The sequence below is a fragment of the Aspergillus viridinutans genome, assembly GCF_018404265.1.
Source record: "Aspergillus viridinutans IFM 47045 DNA, scaffold_13, whole genome shotgun sequence".
Lineage (NCBI taxonomy): Eukaryota > Fungi > Ascomycota > Eurotiomycetes > Eurotiales > Aspergillaceae > Aspergillus > Aspergillus viridinutans.
The window spans coordinates 878,880-902,034 of NW_025091229.1; the positions used below are offsets into that span (position 1 = coordinate 878,880).

The window sequence follows — 23,155 nt, forward strand, 5'->3', positions numbered from 1 at the left end:
GGGAACGGACATGACCATCCGATCAATGAAGTTCACTCCAGAGTAAGTAGATCAGATTCGTCTCCTCCTAGAGTTTGTGAAGATCTGGAACCAGAAAAAGGCATACCTCACCGCAATTCAGATCGCTGACTTGAATTAGGGTCCTACTGGGAGCTCCCCGCCGCTCTGGGCCCATCCCCAACTCTTCAGGGACACTTGCGGTCTACACACAGACATCCTACTCCTTCGACTCTCATTCCAAGACCAATGAGATCCGTGTACTAGACATCGCCACCGGCCGATCGGCCCTCATCACGAACGATCCCGGCGCCAGCAGCCCACAGTGGCTGGATAACAGCGACCAGCTGGTCTGGCTGAAGACAAAGGCAAATGGCAACACCAGCTTCATAGTCGGAGACGCGCGGGAAGTCGACAAGACCTACACTGCGGGTACTGTTCCCGGTCCCGTGTCGGACCTCAAGGTGACTGTTGTCGAACCGGGCAAAATTGGGTTTGCGGTGGCCGGGAAAGCCAACCCGGATGGGTCATTGTACAACCCACACGACGCCAAAAAGCCTCTCAGTTCAGGGAGGCTGTACACGTCCCTGTTTGTCCGACACTGGGACACGTGGATTGAGCCACAGCGCAACGCCATTTGGTATGGCTTGCTGCAGCGTGCACCCCTGTCTCCTGCTACTCGGCAGGCGGGCAGATATTCCGTCTCTGGGCTGACGAACCTGATCTCAATTTGTGGGCTGACTGGGGTTGAGTCGCCTATCCCGCCTTTTGGCGGCTCGGGCGATTTCGACATCAGCCCGTCAGCAATCGTGTTTGTTGCGAAGGATCCTAATCTTAACCCCGCGACACACACTTCCTGCTCTTGCTACTACTGTCCGATGTTCTCATGGACCGGTGTCGGCGCTCTGGAAGCCAAGGTGTGCACGGTCAAGGGTCTCGAGGGTGCTATGTCATCCCCTGTCCTTTCGTCTGATGGCAGCTCGATTGCTCTCCTCGCGATGCGTGAGGATGGCTACGAGTCGGACAAGAACAGAATCCTATATGTTCCAAACCCTTGGAGTGGTGAGATGATTGAAATATTTGCCTCTGCCGATGGCAAGGGGCAGTGGGATCTCAGCCCGTCGGGATTGACGTTTGCTAAGGATGATCAGTCATTATTCGTTCAGGTCGAGGAGCTGGGCCGTGGCGTTTTGTATCAACTTCCGCTCGACAATGTCCGCCATAGTACACCTGATGCGTTGAAGAAGCTCACGCATTCTGGTTATGTTACGGATGTTTTTCCTTTGGGGGCGAATTCATCAAATCTGTTGATCGCCAGCAACAATTTGGTAGACAATAGCTTGTGGACCATCATTGACACCCAAGACACATCCAAGGTCAGGGTCGTCTCATCTATTGGCCGTGGAGGCGCCGCCTTTGGTCTTTCACCCACACAGGTGGATGAGATTTGGTTCAAAGGTGCAGAGGATCACCCCGTCCATGCGTGGGTGGTTAAACCGTCCAATTTCAAGCCTGGCGACAAGTATCCGCTCGCTTATCTGATTCATGGAGGGCCCCAGGGCGCATGGAATGATCAATGGAGCACTCGATGGAATCCTGCCGTGTTTGCTGAGCAGGGTTACGTCGTCATTACGCCCAATCCGCGAGGTAGCACCGGGTACGGGCAACCATTTACGGACGCGATCCGTGGTTCTTGGGGAGGCCTACCTTACATCGATATCGAAAAGGGCTTTGACTATATCGAGGAGAATCTGGATTACGTTGACACCACAAGAGCCGTTGCACTTGGAGCGTCTTATGGTGGTTATATGATGAACTGGATCCAGGGCCATCCTCTCGGCCGCCGATTCAAGGCGCTCGTCACTCACGATGGTGTCTTCAGCATGACCTCTCAGCTTGCCAGTGAGGAACAATACTTCCCGCTCCATGATCTGGGAGGCCCGATCTGGAAGGTCCCGGAGAACTGGGAGAAGTGGGATCCGTCTCGATTCACGGAGCATTGGCAGACACCGCATCTGATCATCCACAATGAGCTCGACTATCGTTTGACAATTGCCGAGGGACTTGCAGCGTTCAACGTCCTGCAGATGAGGGGGATCGAGAGCGCATTCCTGACCTTCCCAGACGAGAACCACTGGGTGCTGAATCCGGAGAACTCCCTCGTATGGCACCGGACCGTTTTCAACTGGATCAACAAGTATGTCGGCTTGCCTCCAGTGACTGATGAGAAGGGCGACGCCTTTAACTCGAAGAAGACACCGTTGGAGAAGCGTGTAGCTGGTCTATCCATTTCGTAGTCTGAAGTCTCTGTAACGACTCTGCATGTGCGTCTTGGGTGTACACAATGACAATGACCTTTTGGTATCTTTAAATTTGAGTTTCAGTTTCATGATCTTTGTTGATTACTCTCAATGGATGTTTCATTACATTGTTGGATGATCTTATTGTTTGATTTGTCGTTTTCTAAGACGAGACCGAGAAAGCCTTCGAGACAAAGGGGGAGAGAGTACAATCGCCGAGTGCTGGTTCGTTGGCGTCAACAAAGAATTCCTATTCTTGTCGTGGCTTTTCTTCATCGTAAGCCTTTGTCACGTACAACAGCTGTCTCGCGGTTCCTGATGAAGTATATAAGCGACGATTGCCTACTCTCATCTCTATGACCTCTCTGCTACAATCCAAGTGCTTTCATTTGAGCAATCTACTCCCACGCAGGAACCGAAAACAACCAAAGTCTATCTCTCGCTTTCACCAGAAACTAATTCTTCCATACTCAAAATGCAGGGCAGCAACAATCCCTCCCTTCCCCGTATCGTGATAGACCCCTCGTCACCTCAATCCCCCAGTATCTCCTGTGCATTCTCACCATCAACACCCACAAACTCGACCTCGAGCCGATCAACACCAAAGCCATTGCAGCCACCATCACAAGCCGAATCAAGAGCAGGAAGACGACCCAGCAAGGTCCATCCATCCTTCCAGCCCATCCTCCGCCATCTACGCACCCGGCTCTGCTTCCTCGTCTCCAGCACCACGGGGCAGCAGCATCCCGAATTCCCCAAGACCCTCCTCGCCTACCACCTGCTCACCAATCGGCAACTGGACGATCTAGCCCGTCACTTCCACCAGGTATGGCCCCCGGTGGAAGCCACAAGGGCATACCCCGTGTCGATCCCCGCGTGGATCGGCACACAGGGCGAGAAAAGCGTCGACCTACAGACGAAGCGGCGTCGGTTCGGTCGCTTTATTGGGCTGAGGGGGTGCGAGTCGCCTACTGTTAGCGAGCATGGAGAGGACGAAACAGAGGAGCTTTTGGCGAGGATGGAGTGGGAGTGGGAGCAGGGTCTTTTACAGGCGCAGCGGGATGATCCTGATGCTATTTTGCGGTGGAAGGCATGGGGGCGTTGATTCTCCTTTTGGAGTGCACGTCTTTGTTCGTCTTTGTCTTTGTTGGTTCTGCGGAGTTTGTGGTGGTGCCACTTGCATATTCAGCCTTGGTAGACGCGGAGTATATTTCAGCTAAATGCATACTAGAATGTCGTTGGATAGGGAGTTAGGGACTACATTTCAACATTGCATTAATTCAATCTACGGGTATTATCTGATTAAAGGCATCTCGAATCTAATCCCCGTTTAGCCTGATGGAGTAGTGGGGTAATTTCTTGGGGTCTATTGTTTAGCCTGAGTCGGATAAAACCGAAGCACTGGAGATGGTATAAGAATCCAAATCCAACGGCACATTCGATATCAGGATGCTCACGGAAATAACTTCACTTCTCTACTCGTTAGGCTAGACCGCTGAAGAGAAAAATGGCCAGCGAACCCCTCATCAAACACATCTACACCGCGGACCCCTCCGCCCACGTCTTCAACAGCAAACTATACATCTACCCCTCGCACGACCGCGAGACAGACATCCAGTTCAACGACAATGGCGACCAGTACGACATGAACGACTATCACGTCTTCTCGATGGAGACCGTCGGCGGCCCCGTCACCGACCACGGCGTCGTCCTCAAGGACTCCGATATCCCCTGGGTCTCCAAGCAGCTGTGGGCCCCCGACGCCGCAACCAAGAACGGCAAGTACTACCTGTACTTCCCTGCGCGCGACCGCGAGGGCATCTTCCGCATTGGCGTCGCGGTGGGCGACAAGCCCGAGGGCCCGTTCGCGCCGCAGCCGAATCCCATCCGCGGCAGCTACAGCATTGACCCGGCGGCGTTTGTCGACGACGACGGGCAGGCGTATCTGTACTTTGGCGGGATCTGGGGCGGGCAGTTGCAGTGCTGGTGCCGCTCGGAGACGGGGGAATGGGAGTTTGATGCGTCGAAGACGGGCCCGCAGGAGCCCAGCGGGGAGGGGGTGAAGGCGCTGTATCCGCGGGTGGCGCGGCTGAAGGAGGATATGCTTGAGTTTGAGGGGGAGATTCAAGAGCTGGAGATTGTGGATGAGGAGGGGAGGCCGCTGGCGGCGGATGACCATGAGCGGCGGTTCTTCGAGGCGGCGTGGATGCACAAGTATAACGGCAAGTATTACTTCTCGTGGTCGACGGGCGATACGCATTACCTGGTGTATGCGACGGGGGATAGTCCGCTGGGGCCGTTCACGTACCGCGGCCGGATCCTGGAGCCGGTGCTTGGGTGGACGACGCATCATTCTATTGCGGAGTTCCAGGGGAAGTGGTATCTTTTCTATCATGACTGTTCGCTGTCCGGAGGGGTGGATCATTTGCGGAGTGTGAAGACGCGGGAGATTGTTTATGATGCGGAGGGGAATATCAAGCTGGCTGAATGAGCGCTTGTTGCAGATGTATAGCTATTTGCATGGTCTGAGATATGTATATATCATGAAGTATGTCGTTTATATCGTTCTGTCTCGTTCCCCGTAACAGCCTTCTTCATACGTCACAATCGTCAATGTCCCATTCCCTTGGCTTGATTCTCCCTGACAATGCTCCAGTACTTGTCGCGACTGCGAGCTCGGAATGTCTTTCCCCATTTGACCATCACCAGGAACACGGCAGATATGGCCATGCCAATGAAGGCCGCGGACACAAAGCAGCTCTGGTATCCCAGGTCTTCAAGCCAGGGCGTAATACTATTTTAGTAAAGTCATCGTCAGCACACGCATTCAAGTCCCTTGGGCCGTAACCTACGCGTAGCCCATGGCAAACGACATTGTGTTGCGAACCAAGATCACACTAGCCATCGCATCGCCACTCAGCTCCCTGTAGCTGTCGACGAGATAGTTGACACTCAGAGCGATTCCGCAGGTATTGGCGAGCGCAAGAAGGCACATTGCAACTAGAAGTCCGAACCAGTGGACCTCGTGGGCTGCACCAACACCCCAGAGGAGTAAGGACCCAGGGACAAGAATCAAACATGCAAGAAAGGGCCAGAGGCGCAGCTCGGCTTCCATCACTCCGCCGTTCCGTCGAGCTAGTTTGATAGTAAGCCAGTCACTGAATCTTCCGGTGAATAGAGACCTAGACAGAGGTTAGTAGGGTCTGCATGTTGATTGCTCGCTAGCCATAAGACCAACTCACCCGCCAATGACGCCTAGGCAGCATGCGAGATAGCTCAGACCGACCATTGAGGAACTGCCATACTTAGTCGGACGCATGCTAGGATGTTTTCTGAGCTGTCCTACCTGAAATTATACGGTGCTGACCCCAGAATAAGAGACGAAGTGGCATTCAACACGTTGAACCAAATCAGATAGGAGCCATACGAAAACCTGTCCCGTCAGTCTCCAATGTTTCAGATGAAGATAAGAAACGGGTTGACGTACCCAGCATAGAAGATAACCGGCCAGCTCAGGTAATACAACGTTTGGTAGAACCTCCTAAACATGTTGTTCCTGGGTTGTCGAGGTCCAATGATTGACAGCTTCTGAAAGTAGGTTTTCTTGCTGTAGATGACTCCACACTCTGTTTCGTCCGGTTGTGCAGTGGAAGGTAGAGCCTTTTCCTGGTGACCTTGCTCGGAGGGGGTCGTTGACGACTGTAGCACACCCTCGACGGTGGCTGTCTCGGCATGTTTCCGTGCGTAGTTTGTCTCCTCCATGAAGAAAAAGAGGAATGCGATAGTCACAGCGCAGAATATGGCGGGCCAGTAGAAAACCCATTGCCATCCCTGATATTGGGCAATGAAGCCGCATATGACCGGCGCAAAGTAGTTGCTCCCCGCCAAAAAGAGGGCGTACAGACCCATATACGTCCCTCGTTCATGGGTAAAGTACTAGATTTCATCAATATGCGGAATACGCTTTTGAGCCCCAAGTACTCACCACATCCGTGACCGTCACTTCTGGAAGGGCTTCAATTGGAGCAACGAAGAAGCCTGACAAAATGCTGCGGCCAATCCACTCGCCGTTTGAACGAACATAAGGACTGTGGGCGAGTCTCGGCATTAGCAATTGGAGTCCACGGTGAAGGATCAGGATAGCGTACCCCCATATCAAGGTAGCCTATTGCAAAGACTGTCAGTTTCTCGACCTTGGCAACGGTACAATTACTTTGCAGACTCACCAATGTTCCAACCAATGAGAGAATGTAGGTCAACCGTTTACCGTACTGCAATGCGAATGGTTGCCAGAAGAGAAGGCCCCAGCCTGCGAGCAAGAACATATATCCGGTTCCCTGATTGAGAGTATCCACCGCAACACCGGTCTCTTCAGAGAGCTGAACCAGCACCGAATAAACAACCGAGGTTGAGATGCCTGCAAACAAGGTGTACCTGCACGACAAGGAGCAGATTAGCTGTTTGATAAAGAACTCTAGATCAAACCAACCTCTCCAGTTGACTCACACGCTCACACAGATCGTAGATAGTAGCTTGCGCCGTGGTGACCAATTCAAGGGATCATCAGGGTCATCGGAGGGTTTAGGCACGAGCACGATATCTCTGTCTCCCCTATCAAGGTGACGAGTGGCCAAGACACCATCCACGTCCACCAGAGTGAACGTGCCAGGGACGGCGGCGCTGTCCACACGAGGCGCCATGACGAGGCAAAATTGATTGCAGAAGGTCAAAATGCTGTCCGTACACTGCAATAATGCTGTTTACATGTCCTTGGATGTTCCAAATGTATACACACCTCTCGTCAGCGCGATGGGTTTGCAATTGGACTGCAGATCGGAGATAAGCCTCTGCAGAATGTATCAATCACACACACAGGAACAGGCTGCTTCTACAAGCTTTAATCTCGAAGACAACTCGAGCGTACGGAGTTGAAAGGAAGTACGAGTACTCGTTATCTCCTCCTCTCGAGGATACACCAAAACGCGATATGGCGGAGATGCACATTCCCGATAGTTATCAGGTGCAAGGGCAGCGTCCCAAATGTACCACAACGCACAATAGCCGATAAGCCGGCTCGGAAGCATTCCGCTATCATGGGACTGGGTGATGATGCATGGATGCATCGAGCTCAGATACCAGGGAGGCCCGCTTGATCGTTTATCGGGGCTCTCTCCACGAGGAGACATGATCTACAGAAGCATGAGACGAGGGAAGCAGGTTCCTGGATCAGTGACTCCACCGGTACAAAGAGGCCAATACTTTGGAAGCGGAATTTTCTCCTCTCTTGACGGCACTCTGTCTAGAGAGAAAGGAACAAGGATGATTGATGGGTTACTGGTGCGGTTCATTGGACAGTCTCAATGCAATGGCCGTCGAGCTAAGCAAGGAGCTAGCCAGCGCCACTGGGGTAGTTGCTTGCTTATCACCGTAGCTTGACAATGACAGCAGTAGATGTTCTCCTCTCCTTCTCTTCCGCGTCGTTGGATGGGCTCGCCGATAGATACCGTATGGGATGAGATGAAACTAATCTTTTTGAGTGGTCGATAGATTCGTGGTCAAGTTGGAGAAACTGGGTTCCCCCGCACATAAGACAGACACCTCTCAGCAATTAGTCTCATTGGACATCTCCATGAATACATGGTTCTATTATCTGGTCATTAGAGATGGCTTTACCTATCGCTGCAAAGCTATACTCATCTAGGAACAATCATATCTACTTTCCTACACATAAGTAGACAGACAACCTGGTCAACACTACCTAGAGACGCTTAAACTCTTGCCCTACCATCTGCTCACTCCGTGTCCACAACGCTCGACCGTTCTCCTCACCAGCAGGAAAGTCAATTTTCGGCAGAGCGAGAATTTGGCAATTGTCTAGGTATGCACCGGAATGTTCTATTCCCGAGACATATCCATTAGCACGATAGCCTCCGGCTTGACACATTATATCTTACACAACCATAAGAGAGGATCCCACTCACCACTGATATCCGGATCGAGAAGAGCTCTGAGAATCGTGGCAATCCCCTGCGACACTGACTTTGGCGCTTGTTGAAGCAGAAGCGGTAGATCTTCCCCCTCTTCAAACAGGGCTGACCGTTAGGAACTCATCAACTGCAGGGAGTCATCTAGTTCTGGCACGCACGCTCTTTCTTCCTTTGGAGCCATGAAGCTACTTGCTCTGGCGAAGCAACGGTCTGAAGGCTTGGTTTGGTGTCCGAAGGATGTTCAGCTTAGGCCAAAGATGGAGGATGATGAGGTTGCAAACTCACTTCCAGCATTGACAGAAAAGGTCCCCATTGACCGTCCACAGCCTGTGATAGCCAGACACTTGATCATCTGAACGTTGGCAAACATCGATAGGGCATATGCATCCAATGGATGATATGTCTTTCCATCCTGCAGAACCGACAGAAACTCCGGTGATTACCTTTTGTATCCTAATTTATATCAGAGCAAAACACTTACTGCGAAATTGGGGTCATCCCAGGCCGGCGGCGGAGCTTCCGGCCGGATACTAGAGCAAACCATGACCACTCTTGAACCTGCCGGCATCAAGTGCACCACCAAATTGATCAGGAGGAAATTGCTGAGATAGTTGCACTGGAAGTGAGACTCGATTCCATCCTCCGTCTTCATCCACAGTGCAGCCATTACCGTGGGAAACCCCACAAACCCATCAATAGGAACCTCAAGCTTCTTAATAGCTTCTGCCGCCTCGCGCACAGATTCCAACCGGCCAAAATCTACCGAGATGAAGATCAGCTTGACCTTGGGATGTTTGTGGTTGATATCGTCGATCATCGCTTGCGCTTCGGCCTGCGACTTGCCCATCAGGATAATGGCGGCTGCATCGCCGCTTGCCAGGGCCTCGGCGGTTGCTGCTGGTAGTCCTGTCCCACTGACTCCGGTCAAGAGGACTTTTCATAAAACACGATTTAGCTTACGATCGCAGTCTTTGAAAGGGCTTGAAATCTTTGGCCTACATGTTCGTTTCTTGATGCTCATGGGAAAGGCATTGACCACATCGGCACCTTTGGTCTCGGATCCCCACTCAATGGCCATGTTTGCGACTGTTGATCAAGAGCTCACCAGGTCTGTACAGCTTGGTAGCATTAAGAAGCCTCACTTGTGGCAGGCTGTCTGATCGTATGAGGCTTTTGATTTTCGTCATCGTGAGTCCGTCCCCATTACGTATGGAAGACGTCCTAAGCATTCGAGACGCCCCATTACCTATTCGGTCCGGTGAATTGTTACCAAGGTCACGTAAGTGTGAACGTCCAATCACCAGTAGTATCAGGAAGAGAGTCGCTATCACGGCAGTACGAAAAAGGGAAGACTCAGTCGAGGGTTTGTCATCGACCGGATGCCTTTGTGGAGAGAGAAAAGTATAATTGAAAAACAAATTTCACAAGAGATGGTGGACATTATGGAGATATCCGGGGAATATGTTGAGCACTCGGCTCATACTTTACATATACACAATCCGCACATAATGGCCCCGTCAAGACAAGGCGTTGGTCGCAGGAACGCGAAAAGGAAGACAGGTGACGGTCTCTCGATATAGAGAAAGGAAAAGTCACTACTGATAGAATAATCCCGTTTAAGCTGACCCTGAAGCGATACCATCGTCATCCGAAAGATCCTTGATCACGTCCTTTATGATCTGAATGAGCTCATCGATGTCAGGGCGGTCAGCAGGCTCAACCTGCAAACACTTCCGCACTACCTCTTTCACTGGCTCGCTGATGGTTGCGGTGTTGTCTTTACCCGCATCCTCAGCTCCAGCTCGGCCTTTACCCTTGGTAGCCCCGGGCTTCTCATCTGGGAATCGCCAGTCCCCGCCCAATACACACATACTGAGGCTACCGCCGGTCTCCTCGCTTCTGGCCTCAAAGGGGCTTTTCCCTACAAGGCAGGCGTACAATGTGCATCCCAAGGACCAGATATCAACCTTGGTGTCAATGATTGACCCGGTCTTGACGTCGAATAGCTCAGGCGCTCGGTATGGCATGGTACTGTGCTCGGCAGCAGTATCTTGGACGGCCAGAGCTAGTGAACGGGAGGTGATAGCAATCGGGCTGGGCGCTAGGGAGCCGAGATCCATGAGGATCGGAGTCTGACCGTCATCATCGATCATGATATTGCCTGTCACAAGTCAGTCACCCTGCGCATAGAATTGCAGACGCACCAACTCACCAGGCTTGATGTCCCTATGTGCATAAGGGCGGAGTTCTCCCTCCTGAACTCCCTCCTGGCTTATGGTAACCTCGTCATCCATCAACGGCTCGTTCTCTGAATCTTCTTCGTCTACTCGCTGGCTTGCTCGACGCTTCGGTTTGCCCATTTGCATTGATAATGCTGCGTCCGCCTCCTCGCCCTCGCGTCGGACCGCTTTGGCTCTGCGCGTAGAACCAGCGCCGCTCTTCACCCGATACTGGTGCATTGCTTTAAGCGCGTTGGCGACACCGAGCATAAGCACCATTAGCCTCTTCTCGGGAAAGCGAGTATGGTTCACGAGATTCGCATTGATCGCATCTTGAAGATTCCCGCGTTGGTAGTAAGGAAGCAGGATGTAGACGGTTTTCGATCCTGGTTCGCCGCCATCGGAACGAAACTTCGAGCCCGGCTCCGTAGATACGCAATGGTCTATCGAATGGATGATGTTCGGTTGTGATGTGAATAGGTTGTAGGCCTCGACCTCTTTCAAAGCTTGTGATACAGATTCTTGGCCGAATGGACACCGGATCTTCTTCAAGGCGAAGAGCTCTGATGTCGCCTTATCTTGGACGAGGTAAACGTAGGAAAATCCACCCTAGTATAGTCGGCGTTGTCAGTTGAGGGGGTATAACAACGAAACAACATGGTCTGGAGTTCTGATTGACTTACTTCACCAAGAAGCCGTAATAATTTGAAGCTGCGATTGTTGATTTTCAACTGCGGCGTGCTCGGAAAGCAGCACATGCAATCCGTAAAGTTGTAGAGCAGATCGAAGAAATATTGAGCCATCTTGCGCGACGAATTAGGGAAGCTGTCGCGACCGACTCTATATCAGAATAAGATTATGATCGATTGTTTTTTGGTGATCTCCCCAGCTCATCAATCTGCAGTTGTCGTACAAGTGCTTCCGCAGAATGGTCGACTTGCGCGGTCCCACTGTCCCGCTGTGGAGCAATCACGTAGTTCGAGCCAGTGAATAGAAGTTGCGAAGCGAGATTGGACGATATTCAAGGACAAGTGGCCTCGAGGCTGGAGCGGGAGCAAGGATAAGGAACGCGAGGAGAGAGTCGTGGGAGATGAAGGTGCCAGGTGGACGAATGGACAATCGGACGAACCGGAGAGATGTTAATCAGGAGAACTGCAAGGCAGTAGTTAATTGCTAGCGTCGGGGAATGATTACTGCTGTACAGAGTAGCGTCTCCTATGTCTCAGTCGAGCATGTGTCGCAGTAAGGTTGGAATGGAGAGGTGATGAATGTCTCATCGACAATAGGATATCTTCAGAAATTAAAGGGAACATCTGCCTTACAGCCGTGGAGTTCGTCGGATTACGCATGGGCACTGTGGAGCAGCTGATAATAATAATAATAACACTACTACGAGTACCGAGCACTTAACCCATGGTTCGTGTCTCTGTTGTTTGTTATCAGTATCATGATCATCACAATGGCTATTTTAGTATTCCGTAGAGGATGTTGATACATAACAGGGGAAGCATCATGATCAGACAGACTATTACTGCAATTGTTGGTGATCGATGATCTCTCGACGTCAATCCTCCGTCTCATAAGTATGCCTATCCACTACATGCCTAAAACGCCATTCGTCGTGCCCTTTTTGCCAATTAGATCCCGTTCTTTTCATTCTTCTTCTTCGGGCTTCTTCTCTGCCCAACTGGGTAAATAAAAATAAGAAAAAGAAACGCCCCCGTCAACCCCCTTAAACAGTGAACAGTCCATCGTTGGTTGACAGAAAAGCCATGAGAACTTATCTGCTCCTATCAATCAATGACCAGTCAATGATCTAAAGTGCAGGAGCTCCACTTGTGTCTGTTCATCCTTGTACCGCATCATCCCTTTCATGCCGCTCTTTTCTTTCCCCCCCTCCTGACTTGTGTCCTTTGTGTGAATTTTTGGACCCTTCACCTTTTCGCTCTGGTCGCGTTCGTCACTTGGAGAACTTTGAGGACGCTCTCTCTCAAATCTCGAACTCCATCCCCATGGCGCCTCTCGATGAGATCCAGGTCGGCGATGTTGTGAATGTTCCCGGGGGCATGTATGGGACGGTCCGCTACCTGGGCAGCGTTGCCGGAAAACCAGGCAAGTTCGCTGGGATCGAACTGGCTCCGGAGCATGCCAAGAGAGGGAAGAACAATGGAGATGTGGAAGGGAGAAAGTATTTCAAGACCACTGTCCCTGGTTCCGGCATCTTTGTTCCCATGAACAACAATCGCTACGTCACGAAGCGATCTTCCACATCCGCCCCTACCGCGAGCACCGCCCCTCCGACGCCTTCGCGACCGATCAATTTCAGCAAATCCGTCGGACCTAGTCCTGCAGTGCCTCGTCCGCGTGTAAGACGACCCTCTCTACCTCGCCCTGAATCGCCTCGTGGTCCGCCTCCCTCCAAGCTTAGCCTTGCCGGTCTTCGTACTCCATCCACCGCTTCTCGAACAGGGCCGAGTCCCAATGGCTATCCTCGAAGTCCGGTTAAAGCTCCGTCTCGCGCATCGGATAGGGCTCCCTCCCGCTTGAGCGTGGACGATGACATGTCCTCGGTTAGGACTTCCGACTTCCATCGCAGCTCGATGGCGTCGGAGGTACAGGAATTGAAAGATCAGATTAAGAGCCTGGAAAAGCAGCTACTGGACCGCGATAAGCAGTTGGAGGAACAGGCTAATACACTGGCGGAATTTTACAGGACGATTGAGGACCTGGAAGGTTCGGATGCCCTGTCCATCAGGGCCCAGCTGCGCGAGAAGAATGAGAGGATTGCTCAGTTGACAGCAGAATTCGATCTCCATCGAGCCGACTTCAGAAGCACCCTTGATACGCTGGAAATTGCTGCGTCCGAGACCGAGCGGGTCTACGAGCAGCGCCTGGACGAGCTCATGCAACAGAATAAAGAGCTACAAGACCGCGGTGAGGACGTCGAGGCCGTTGCGAGGCAGCTGAAGCAGCTGGAAGAGCTGGTTTCGGAGCTGGAAGAGGGCCTGGAAGACGCAAGACGTGGCGAGGCGGAAGCTCGGGCTGAGGTTGAGTTTCTAAGAGGAGAGGTTGAAAGGACAAAGCTTGAGCTGAAAAAAGAGCGGGAACATTCCACCGCTATGTTGAGGGATGTCCATTCAGGCGGAGAAGGAGGCCGGCAGTACTTGAAGGAACTAGATCAGAAAGACGACGAGATTCGCGGCCTCAAAGCCATCATCCATTCACTGAGCAGGGGTGATCCGAACTTCCCTGGCCTGCAGAATGGGCTTGCAAGTACTCGACAGGACCATGAGTCCGAACAAATCGCTCGTCTAGAACAGCGTATTCAGGAATTTGAGCACGCAACCGAGAGCAAGGACTATCGCATCGAGGAGCTTGAGCGAGAGTTACAGCAATTGCGGCTTAGCAGTGAAAGCCGTACTCGCAGCTCCACGATCAGCGCTCCAACGTCTCACCACAAACCATCGAACTCTGCTGGATATATCGGGACCGCGAACACTATCAACCATGCTCATCGACTGTCTGACCGCACAGTGGTCCCTAATAACTGGCAAGAACAACCTCATGGCGAAGGTCACTATCAGCCGTTTGGCTCACACCACCGAGCGGCTTCGGACTCCTCCCGCCACCGTCTGGAGACCATGCATGAGTCTGACGGCCGCTCTGATGATGGCAATTCATTGTGGTGTGAGATTTGCGAAACCGGCGGTCACGATATCTTGAGCTGCACAAACATCCTTGGTGCCGAACCCAAAAACGAGCATGTACTCCGCGTTGAGCAGTCACACCACGAGGGTTCCGCGGACGGCAAGTCGACCCCCGGGACTTCCATCGCCGGAGAATCGTTACCTTCGAAGGATGAGGATAGCGCCACCCCTCAAAAGACAGGACGAGATGCCGTCCTGGAGGGATTGAAGGGTATCAGTGGAGGACTCACGGCTTCAATGGCTCCTGTTGCAGGGAAAGCCAGTGGAGTGATTGATGAATCGAAGTGGTGTGCCCTCTGTGAGAGGGACGGTCATGAAAGCATTGATTGCCCTTTTGATGACTGAACGCAGCCCTTGGGTCGGGATGCTGTTGATGGTGGCTCATGTTGGACGATCACCTATTTATTTCTTCTGTCCTTGATGTTGAGCGGGTTTCTCCATTCGGCACATGGCCGAACCTATTAATACTTTACATACTTTCTATTCTGGCAACGCCATGCGCCTGTTGCCCTAGACCTCGATTTTCGCACTTTTTATAATCTCCTTTCTTGGGGCTCTCGCTTGTCATGACCATATGAAGCCCAGCCTTGCCATTAGAGATTCAATCTCATGGCAAGACCTTATTCAGCACTTGTGTTAATACCTTCACCTCTCTTCAAGCCTTCACTCTTTCTGACTCGGCTGTTGGCAGCTCTTTCCTTTCATTTCAGCCTCCTTTGTATTCTTACTGTACTTTCTCTTTTTTTTATGGCTCAATAGACCCTGTTCTTACAAACACCTCCCGCAGAATCGCAGAACCTCGGCGCATCCTACCCATCTTGATTCCCGCTATGCTTCAGCCAGAATTACATGACACGTCCAAGCGAGTTGCGGTTTTCAGCTCCTCCTCTAGTCAGCAAGCGCATTTGGGCCAACGCCCTGGGTCTTTCTCATCAAATCGATGTACAAATTGGAGATTGTCAGAATACAGCGCTTGGACAACTACATATAGTACATGACTCATCATCCGGTTTCCCCGGGCCTCGTTTTCGTCCCGCCTATGGGTTAGACAGTAGAAACCCAGTCACTCCGGAAATCTAGGTGGCTGTACAATCTCCCCTTCTTGAAATCTCGTTTCCGCAATGGTCCCACATCCCTTGCAAGTCCGTTTCTTCTGATCAGCAGCAAATTCCTCCACCACCTCCTTCACCTGTGTCCCCAAATCCGTACACACAAACCGCTTCTCCCAGACAGCCTCCCCACACGTCTTGCAGAACCACAGCATCGTATCAACCGCGTCTTTGGGCCGAGGCTGCTCCATCACCACACCGACTGTGTCCTTGAATCGGACAGGACAGTGCGGGGTGTTGGCGGGCAGTAGGAAGATCGATCCTTCATGGATGGGGATATCCTGGAAGACGGGAGGGGAGACAGATGTATCGACTGTCTTTAGAAGCATGGAGCCTCGATATTGATAGAAGAATTCTGGGGTGGAGTTGATGTGGTAGTCCGTGCGGGCATTTGGTCCCCCAACGATCATGACCGTGTATCCGGCTGTCGCGGGGGAGGAGGGGTGATAGACGCAGTAATTATTCACCGGTGGTTGAAGGAGATGAGAGTTTTCTTCGAGCCTGTAGCCTAGTCATTATCTGAACTGTAAATGCACTTCATGGCTTCGTATCAGGAGATGCTCCCTGCGAAGTGGGGGAGGGGTATGCGGTTTCAGGTGGGACTTGAGGTAGGAAATACCATTTCGGGATATTCAGAGCTGGTGGTAGCATTGTCGCAAGCTTTTTCTTGTTTTAGAGGCCTTTTCTGATGCCGGACAGACTTTTAATTAATGAACTGCGAGATTTTATATTTGCAGTCATACATGGTTTGATTTTCAAGCAAAGACCGAAGCCGATGCGGTCATCCCATCTGGCGGAGATAGCCGGAGATAGATAAACAGGTCGCTCGGAAAGGAAGATCATCTCTCCGACAGATTTTCTCTTTTTTAAAAATTATCCACACTTTGAGATTGAGAGAATCAGCTTCTGATATCGACGACAGGGTATCGGAAGATCTCCAATCCAGCAATCATGGCCACTACATCCCAGCCTCCCCTTCGGTTCACCGGTCACAAGAATTTTGTGAACCGACTGATCTTTTCAACCTTAACCGGTCGTGCAGTTCATATCTCCCAGATCCGTCCATCGTCTCCCACGAATCCCGGTCTTGCTTCCCACGAAATCTCGTTTCTCCGTCTCTTGGAGGCAGTTACAAATGGGTCCCAGATGGAAATTTCATATACGGGAACGATCGTTATCTACAAGCCTGGCCTGATCACTGGAGGCCTTGCAGGTAACGGGGTCACCAGCGGAGGTGTTATTCGGCATGAGCTCCCAGCAGGATGCACTCGAGGCGTCAGCTACTTCTTAATACCTCTTTGTCTCCTCGCGCCATTCTCTAAAGCTCCGATCAAGGTGCTCTTCACTGGTCCTGGCGTTATTACTTCGGCCACACCCACTGGGGACATGTCCGTGGACAGCGTCCGCACTGCAATCCTTCCGCTTTACAACCAGTTCGGTATCTTCAACAACATTGAGCTTCGTGTTCTGCGCAGGTCTAATCCCGGACCGAACGGCAGGGGAGGTGGTGGAGAAGTTCAGTTGGTTTTCGGCCACCAAGTACGCCTTCCGAAAACACTGCACTTGATGAACCCAGGCAGAGTCAAGAAGGTTCGTGGCGTGGCGTACTCGGTGGGTGTTTCAGTCTCCAACAATGCGAGAATGATTGATGTAGCCCGTGGCATCCTCAATCCTCTCGTTCCTGACACCTACATTTTCTCCGACGTGTCTTCCGCGCCGCTTGTCCCTGACAGGAGCAACCCATCCGCAAAGAAGAAAATTGGTCTCGGCTTCGGTTTATCATTGGTTGCGGAGTCTTCGACCGGCTGCTTGTACTCCGCCGATGTTGCTTCTCCACCCGCGGGTGGCCAAGCACCGGAGGATATTGGAAAACAATGTGCCTACCAGCTTCTGGAAACTATATCGAAAGGCGGATGCGTTGCACCCGCTGCAGCTTCAACCATGCTGGGCTTGATGACTATGGGGTCAGAGGACGTCGGTCGACTTCAATTTGGACGGGAAGTGATTGCTGATGAGAGTATCATCCAGCTGGCCAGAGATTTGGCCAAGTTCGGTGCGCCTGGATGGGGTCTAAGAGATGCTACCGGTGAGAATGAGCAAGGGGACGTTATCGTGAGCGTGGTCGGACGAGGTATTGGCAACGTTGGTCGGAAGGTTGCTTGATCACGGCAAGCCAGATTGGCGGCATATGACTGTCTGCTACATGTGCTCGCTCATGCGGTTATTAACACGAGGCGCAACCTCCATTTGGAGGCTCCTCTGCACATCCGGGCCAGTAAAGCAGCTCCGCGCACACTTGATTGTCTTGTTCCGATCATTCTCCGGTAACAAGCCACCGGATCTGCTTGGTAGATGGGCTCTACCCCCGCGTGCATTAAAGTCGAGCGAATTGCCTCGAGTCTAGCGAAAACGTCATCGCTCGCCTGGTTCTGTTTTGTGTGGTTGGGATCCGGCACGAAGTCAATTGTACTTCATACAACCAAGGTTGTTGGCAGGACAATCAATATCTTGAGGTGTTTGGCGAGGGTAACAAAAGTTTTGAAGGGTTGTTCACCTTTTGCGTCGCATTATACCCATATTTCGATTACCCAAGCTGTTCCTGGACACCCGGTCAGGGAATTGAACTGGTATTCAAAGAAGAGGCGTTTCTGGTGTTCCGGGAAAGAATTATTATGGCACACTGTGGTTGTATATAGGACTATCATACATGCAGATCCTGCACAGTTTAGCATTTGACGACCAAAGCCTTCTACGCGTCTTTGTATTCTTCTTTTTAGGGTTCCTCGCTTCTGCTAGAACAAGTATGCTGATACGGAAGTGTCTACTGCTCCAGTGACGCAAGACAATGCTCTTACCGACTGGACTCCAGCCTGGCCCAAGCTTGAGATTCTTGAAGCTGGAGAGAGTATGGAAGAACTCTCTATGTACCTAGTCCTTTCTGTCAAAGCAGGACCAGACGATCAACGGCTCATGATGACCTTATTTTGCGCACCTCTTTCGCTCTGACATGTCTTTTTCGTCACAATCCTAGGCAACAATCTGCTGAACCAGTTCCCAGCGCAGCGGTCTTTCCTAGATTGGGGAGCATGACGCTATTCAGTACCACAGTTTGATCGTACCTTCCTTATCTGCAGCGGTTGCCTTGGGGGTCATGGCCCGCCACCAGCGCACTACAAAAAGGCAGCTGCTCCCCTCTTCCTCCTCTTTCGTTTCTTTCCTTCCCTTCTCCTTGCCTCTGCCCTTGAGAGTCTATCATTTCTTTTCCTCTCCTGGGCCGTTCTTCTCATCGTCCATGCTTCTCGATTCTTTTTGCCCTTCTCAGATATCCATCTTCGCCGGCTTCAAGTGCCTTCCTTCTACCTATCTCTGATGTTTCGATACAATAGCCCCCGTAAGTTGCCTTGGGGCAAGTTTCAAACTTCCCCGTTTCAACCAGAAGCTGATCATTTTCGGACTGCGCGTCATGGAGGCTTGACACGCGAGCTGGTCGTACATCCCCCCCCTTGCCGCCCTAGTTCCTCTGAGCATCATGCCTGGCATCGTGGGCAGGCCCAGTAAGTGACAGAGCTTGTATGTGAATTTGAATATCTCTCTGTCTGATGCCCTGAACTGATGACTTTCACAGGCTGGCTAAAAACATCCGCTCGCACCGCAGGCCAGCTCCCTCACGGGACATGCTCCTGTAAGTGGAGTCCCTCTGTCTCATTGTAACCTGATCTGATCAGACAAGAGCTTCACCGTCGCTACCACTCTTCAACGTCTTGCCAACCATCTATCACTTGGACAACCACGACAACCTGCCGGCTCGGACAGGCCCAGTAAGTGACAGAGCTTGTATGTATTTCTTTGACTTCATTGAACATTCATTCCTTACTGACAATTTTCAAGCTGGCTAAAAATAATTGTCCGAACCGGAGGCACAGCTTCGAATTCTCCTAAGAGCCTGTCAGTTGCCTTTCACCTTCAGACTATAGCTCTGCTAATGAGGCTACAGCAAACGCACACCTTTTTTCGAGAACAAACCACTAGCCAACAGTAGCTGCATCGTGGCTGGCCCAGTAAGTGACAGAGCTTGTGAGCAACTCTCTTTCCCCATCCTTGTGTACCCAACTTACAATCATAGGCTGGCTAAAAAAACATCTTTTACCACACCGCAGCGAAACGGAAGCTCATTATTCGATAATGTGAGCCGGTCTTATCGTCCGTGGGGCGTGTTTGCTAACCTGTCTCAGAGCTTCCTGGCACGCCCTCCGCTTCGCTGTTGCATCGCTTTCAGGGGATATTCCTTTGTGTTTGTAATTGATACTGTGCTGGGTTGACGACAAGTCGTTATAGAGTTGGGCCTGTACTTAGTGTGAGCTATGCCCTGGTCAAGGTTTTTACCTACAGCAGGATGTTTCTCTTGACCCGGTGGACGTCAGTCTGCTACCCGAATGGGGGGGGGGTATGAATGAAGAATCAATAAAGTGTCATGACTGATTGCGTTTGAACTATACTGAGCTTTAGGATTGCAATTGGAAGCTTGTCCTGGAGATATGTTCGGTACCGATTAGAGGGCGCCCATAATTGGACAGAAAGTTGGAATTGCTTCAAACTCCAACGGTCCTGAGCCCCGGCCTAATATCCCTGTGGACTAGAGTGCACCTCTGCGAGGAAAGCCGCCGACATGGGATGGACAGTAAGGCGCTTTTATCAACATGGCGAACTGTACTTCCTACCTAGAGGTACGAACGCGTATAAAGATAAATAAACAAACCTCTAGTATAAATTGGCTCGATATTCTAAATCTAACCATCTTAAAATAGTACCAGGATCTCGCAAGGGCGCCGAATAACCCTAAAACATGCATATATACTCCGAAAGCAGGCTCCGGCCCAATAAACATAGATGTGCAGTTATAACTGATGAACAGGAAATCGAACATGACAGAATGAGACTGGCTTGTGCACCCCAACGCCTTTTGAATGCAGAATGCGCCGGTTGCATGTGTGGAAAGCGAAAGGTGATTAAATAGCAAAAGAACAAACGAAGTAGGTATAGATAATAGGGGTGTTCTTTTCGAAGATGGAAGACATGATGCTGGAAATTCTATCAACGCAAGGAATTTCGAGGATTGTAGTGCTTGAAAGTCATTGACAGAATGATTGTTGCGGGTGGATTCACTCTGCCACGTCCTCGTCTTTGCCCGGGTACATGATGTCCTGTCTGATGACGGCACGAATATGGTAGACGAAAACGAAGAGCCACATGCAGACAATGCCGATCGACATGGCCGAGCCAACGCCCAAGACGCCAGGGCTACCCAAGGCCCTCCCCAGGGTAATAGTGGCCAAGGTGAACCCGGTATTAGGGAAGACCAGGGCCCACCAGCTAAGATGGAACGCTGTGGGCGGGGACCGGACGACGGCAATAAAGGCAATGAGGAAGAACCAGAGACTCAGGGCCCACAGGAACACGCCGGCCATGATTGCCATCAGCTCGAGGATCCGAGCGTCCTCGAGGGCGTGTGCATCGTTGATGACCTTGAATTCCTCGGGCAGGCCCTTGGCCATCCCTACTAGAGCCAACGCGGTGAAAGCCGGGGGCCCCACGCAGATGAACATGGCTGGTCTGTGTTCGCGGCAGGGAAGCCCTGACTGCATGAGTCGGCCGATGTAGTGGGCGTACATCAGGAAGCTGATGGAGAAGCCTAGGCCCTGGAATGTAACGCCGGCGGTGATGACGGGGATCGCGGATCGCGCGGGCTGGTCTTCGCCGATGACAGAGGCGATGGTTCCGCTGAGCATGATGGGGAAGGCTGGTAAGATCCATGATGGCATCATAGTCTGGAGGCCGTAGGAGTGGGCAGCGAAGAGGAACGAGTACTGGATCACGGCTGTGGCAAGGGTGCAACTACAGTAGACCCAGAAGAGGACCTCGAGTGCGATGAGATACGACCCTAGATCCTCGGAGCCGAAGTAACGATGCAAGCCGGTGATGATCGTTGCAATGGATAGCCAGAAGGTAGGAAAGAAAAGACCCTCGCGAGGGTGGCGCAGGCTGTCTAGGAAACCGCCATGCAGAATGAATCTGAGCGCCATCAGAGAACACACGAGAGCGAATAATAGAAGATTGATAATATAAACGGCCATCCCAATGCCGTTCATTCCCTTGAAGGTATACGGCTGACTAGCAATCAGAAGAGCCAGTCCACCGGTGCTCATCGTCAAGGTATACCAGGCCCAGGTGAAGTGCCGTAGTCGTTCACGGAGGCTTAGTCGAGGAGGTCTCTTCATCTCATGTTCAAAAAGGCCAGAATCTGACTGTGACGATGTTGGTGGAACATGATCGTTGAACATCGTGATTGCGAGGTAGCTCGGTCCTGATACGGATACGAAAAGAGTATGAATAGAGGCAGAGAAGAAGGAGAATTATGTCAAGCTTAGTGAAGATGTCCTAGAACGAGGAACATGAGACAAGATCCTGTTCGGATGAGAGGGCGTGTGTAGATACCCTGTCAATGCTCCGACTCCACTACACCAGACAGGGCAACGATGAAATCTAGTGAAGAGCTCGTAGCAGAAGTGGTAAAGACCAGCCAAAGTGCACTTGAAAGAATGGATGCACTATTCGGTGCCTGCAGAAGGAAAGAAGAGAAAAAGATTTGGAAAGCCTTAGAGTGGTAATTGATCCGATTGAAATAGCGAGATATCGCTGGCGCCACAGATACTTTATAACAGACGGACAAGCCTCCATGCACATGTGAACGACCACCATAAAACGTTGAAGGCTTCGGGTTGACAACCATTACCATCCCATCCGATGTGAATGGGGTCTGGGCCAAGAATCCAAGAAAATAGGAACGCTTCATCAACAGTGGTTGGCTTAGCACATATCGCAGGACATCCTATAAACTCATTGCTCCAGATTGGATCAGTAGTGCCCACTAGGAATCGGAAAGGTTAGGAAGGGAGCTCAGTCAGGCACATATTTAGATAGGGACGTAGCTGCAACTCGCCTTCTTGCAAAGGAGAGAAGGTTCACTGTGGAGAGTCTAGACAAGGGGAGCGTGGAAGGTAAAGCCTGATGCCTAGGGGGATGAGCCATGATCTTCACAATAGCGGCAAATTGACGAGACTTCGCCAAGAGAATGTTTGGTATGAGAGTGTGCCTGAAGCAAGATGAGCAAGGTATGCAGAAAACAAACGCAACTTTCTCGCCATGCTGATCCAGATGACGCGTTTTTTGGCGAGCATGGGTACAGGTCACAGTGAAGATAGGAGTGGCTTGTCACATTATCTAAAAAGGGAAGAGAGATAAGGCTCGATTTCCTAGTTTGTCAGCTTTTTGGCTTCTTTTCCTTCTTACGGTAGCGGGTTCTCTCCTTTGGCCGGCATTCCTAGTCTAATCTTCGAAAGTGGTTGTCATGATCCGAATCTTGAGACCTTTCCAGTCTTTGACGGCGCGATCTCAAATGGAAGCATGGGATGAAGAAAGCACCTCATCCGGGTCGCCCGATTGCTGGCTTTCGGGCCGAAGCAGTTGAATTTTCACAAGAAAAAGTGGAAAGGGGCCACTAAGCCCAGCAGTGGAACCGAAGATCATCGATAGGAAAGGCAACAGCTTTGAAGCCGATCAGACGGATGGCCAGGAGGCAGGGGCCCAGGACCCGAGAAAACCATAGGTGGAGGAAGTTCTGGGCAACATTCGCAATACAGCAGATTACAGAAAACAACCCCCCGAGTGATTCTCAACGTGCGCCGACGCATTCAATTTGGTTTGCCCAAGGAGCCGGGCCAAGAGAGGGATCGACGACGCATCATCGACGGGGAGACCCGCTGCCAAGCTCTGTGGTGG

The 23,155-nt window shown here is 51.5% G+C and overlaps 10 protein-coding genes across 10 annotated transcripts; 5 read left to right on the forward strand and 5 right to left on the reverse strand.

Moving 5' to 3' along the window:
- Positions 1 to 10: 10 nt before the first annotated feature.
- Positions 11 to 2,294, forward strand: Aspvir_003077 (oligopeptidase family protein; the record flags this gene model as incomplete). The annotated part of the gene is made up of 2 exons (XM_043274664.1): positions 11 to 42; positions 140 to 2,294. The coding sequence occupies 2 exons, from the start codon at positions 11 to 13 to the stop codon at positions 2,292 to 2,294; spliced, it is 2,187 nt and encodes a 728-aa protein (XP_043130599.1).
- Positions 2,295 to 2,772: 478 nt separating this feature from the next.
- On the forward strand, positions 2,773 to 3,402 carry Aspvir_003078 (uncharacterized protein; the record flags this gene model as incomplete). Its single annotated transcript, XM_043274665.1, has 1 exon — positions 2,773 to 3,402. One exon carries the CDS (start codon positions 2,773 to 2,775, stop codon positions 3,400 to 3,402), a length of 630 nt encoding a protein of 209 aa, XP_043130600.1.
- Positions 3,403 to 3,804: 402 nt separating this feature from the next.
- Aspvir_003079 (glycoside hydrolase family 43 protein) lies at positions 3,805 to 4,788 on the forward strand (the record flags this gene model as incomplete). Its single annotated transcript, XM_043274666.1, has 1 exon — positions 3,805 to 4,788. One exon carries the CDS (start codon positions 3,805 to 3,807, stop codon positions 4,786 to 4,788), a length of 984 nt encoding a protein of 327 aa, XP_043130601.1.
- A 119-nt stretch (positions 4,789 to 4,907) lies between these two features.
- Aspvir_003080 (putative MFS transporter) lies at positions 4,908 to 6,997 on the reverse strand (the record flags this gene model as incomplete). Its single annotated transcript, XM_043274667.1, has 9 exons — positions 4,908 to 5,091; positions 5,150 to 5,479; positions 5,540 to 5,593; positions 5,644 to 5,730; positions 5,785 to 6,233; positions 6,283 to 6,385; positions 6,446 to 6,462; positions 6,524 to 6,731; positions 6,804 to 6,997. 9 exons carry the CDS (start codon positions 6,995 to 6,997, stop codon positions 4,908 to 4,910), a joined length of 1,626 nt encoding a protein of 541 aa, XP_043130602.1.
- Positions 6,998 to 8,525: 1,528 nt separating this feature from the next.
- Aspvir_003081 (putative oxidoreductase, short-chain dehydrogenase/reductase family) lies at positions 8,526 to 9,362 on the reverse strand (the record flags this gene model as incomplete). The annotated part of the gene is made up of 3 exons (XM_043274668.1): positions 8,526 to 8,696; positions 8,766 to 9,217; positions 9,284 to 9,362. The coding sequence occupies 3 exons, from the start codon at positions 9,360 to 9,362 to the stop codon at positions 8,526 to 8,528; spliced, it is 702 nt and encodes a 233-aa protein (XP_043130603.1).
- Positions 9,363 to 9,900: 538 nt separating this feature from the next.
- Positions 9,901 to 11,306, reverse strand: Aspvir_003082 (putative serine/threonine protein kinase ENV7; the record flags this gene model as incomplete). The annotated part of the gene is made up of 3 exons (XM_043274669.1): positions 9,901 to 10,445; positions 10,497 to 11,112; positions 11,187 to 11,306. The coding sequence occupies 3 exons, from the start codon at positions 11,304 to 11,306 to the stop codon at positions 9,901 to 9,903; spliced, it is 1,281 nt and encodes a 426-aa protein (XP_043130604.1).
- A 1,209-nt stretch (positions 11,307 to 12,515) lies between these two features.
- On the forward strand, positions 12,516 to 14,555 carry Aspvir_003083 (CAP-Gly domain containing linker protein BIK1; the record flags this gene model as incomplete). Its single annotated transcript, XM_043274670.1, has 1 exon — positions 12,516 to 14,555. The coding sequence occupies one exon, from the start codon at positions 12,516 to 12,518 to the stop codon at positions 14,553 to 14,555; it is 2,040 nt and encodes a 679-aa protein (XP_043130605.1).
- Positions 14,556 to 15,273: 718 nt separating this feature from the next.
- On the reverse strand, positions 15,274 to 15,970 carry Aspvir_003084 (3-hydroxyanthranilate 3,4-dioxygenase; the record flags this gene model as incomplete). Its single annotated transcript, XM_043274671.1, has 2 exons — positions 15,274 to 15,820; positions 15,939 to 15,970. 2 exons carry the CDS (start codon positions 15,968 to 15,970, stop codon positions 15,274 to 15,276), a joined length of 579 nt encoding a protein of 192 aa, XP_043130606.1.
- A 300-nt stretch (positions 15,971 to 16,270) lies between these two features.
- Positions 16,271 to 17,482, forward strand: Aspvir_003085 (RNA 3'-terminal phosphate cyclase-like protein; the record flags this gene model as incomplete). The annotated part of the gene is made up of 1 exon (XM_043274672.1): positions 16,271 to 17,482. The coding sequence occupies one exon, from the start codon at positions 16,271 to 16,273 to the stop codon at positions 17,480 to 17,482; it is 1,212 nt and encodes a 403-aa protein (XP_043130607.1).
- Positions 17,483 to 20,478: 2,996 nt separating this feature from the next.
- Positions 20,479 to 21,657, reverse strand: Aspvir_003086 (tellurite-resistance/dicarboxylate transporter family protein; the record flags this gene model as incomplete). Its single annotated transcript, XM_043274673.1, has 1 exon — positions 20,479 to 21,657. The coding sequence occupies one exon, from the start codon at positions 21,655 to 21,657 to the stop codon at positions 20,479 to 20,481; it is 1,179 nt and encodes a 392-aa protein (XP_043130608.1).
- Positions 21,658 to 23,155: the final 1,498 nt, after the last annotated feature.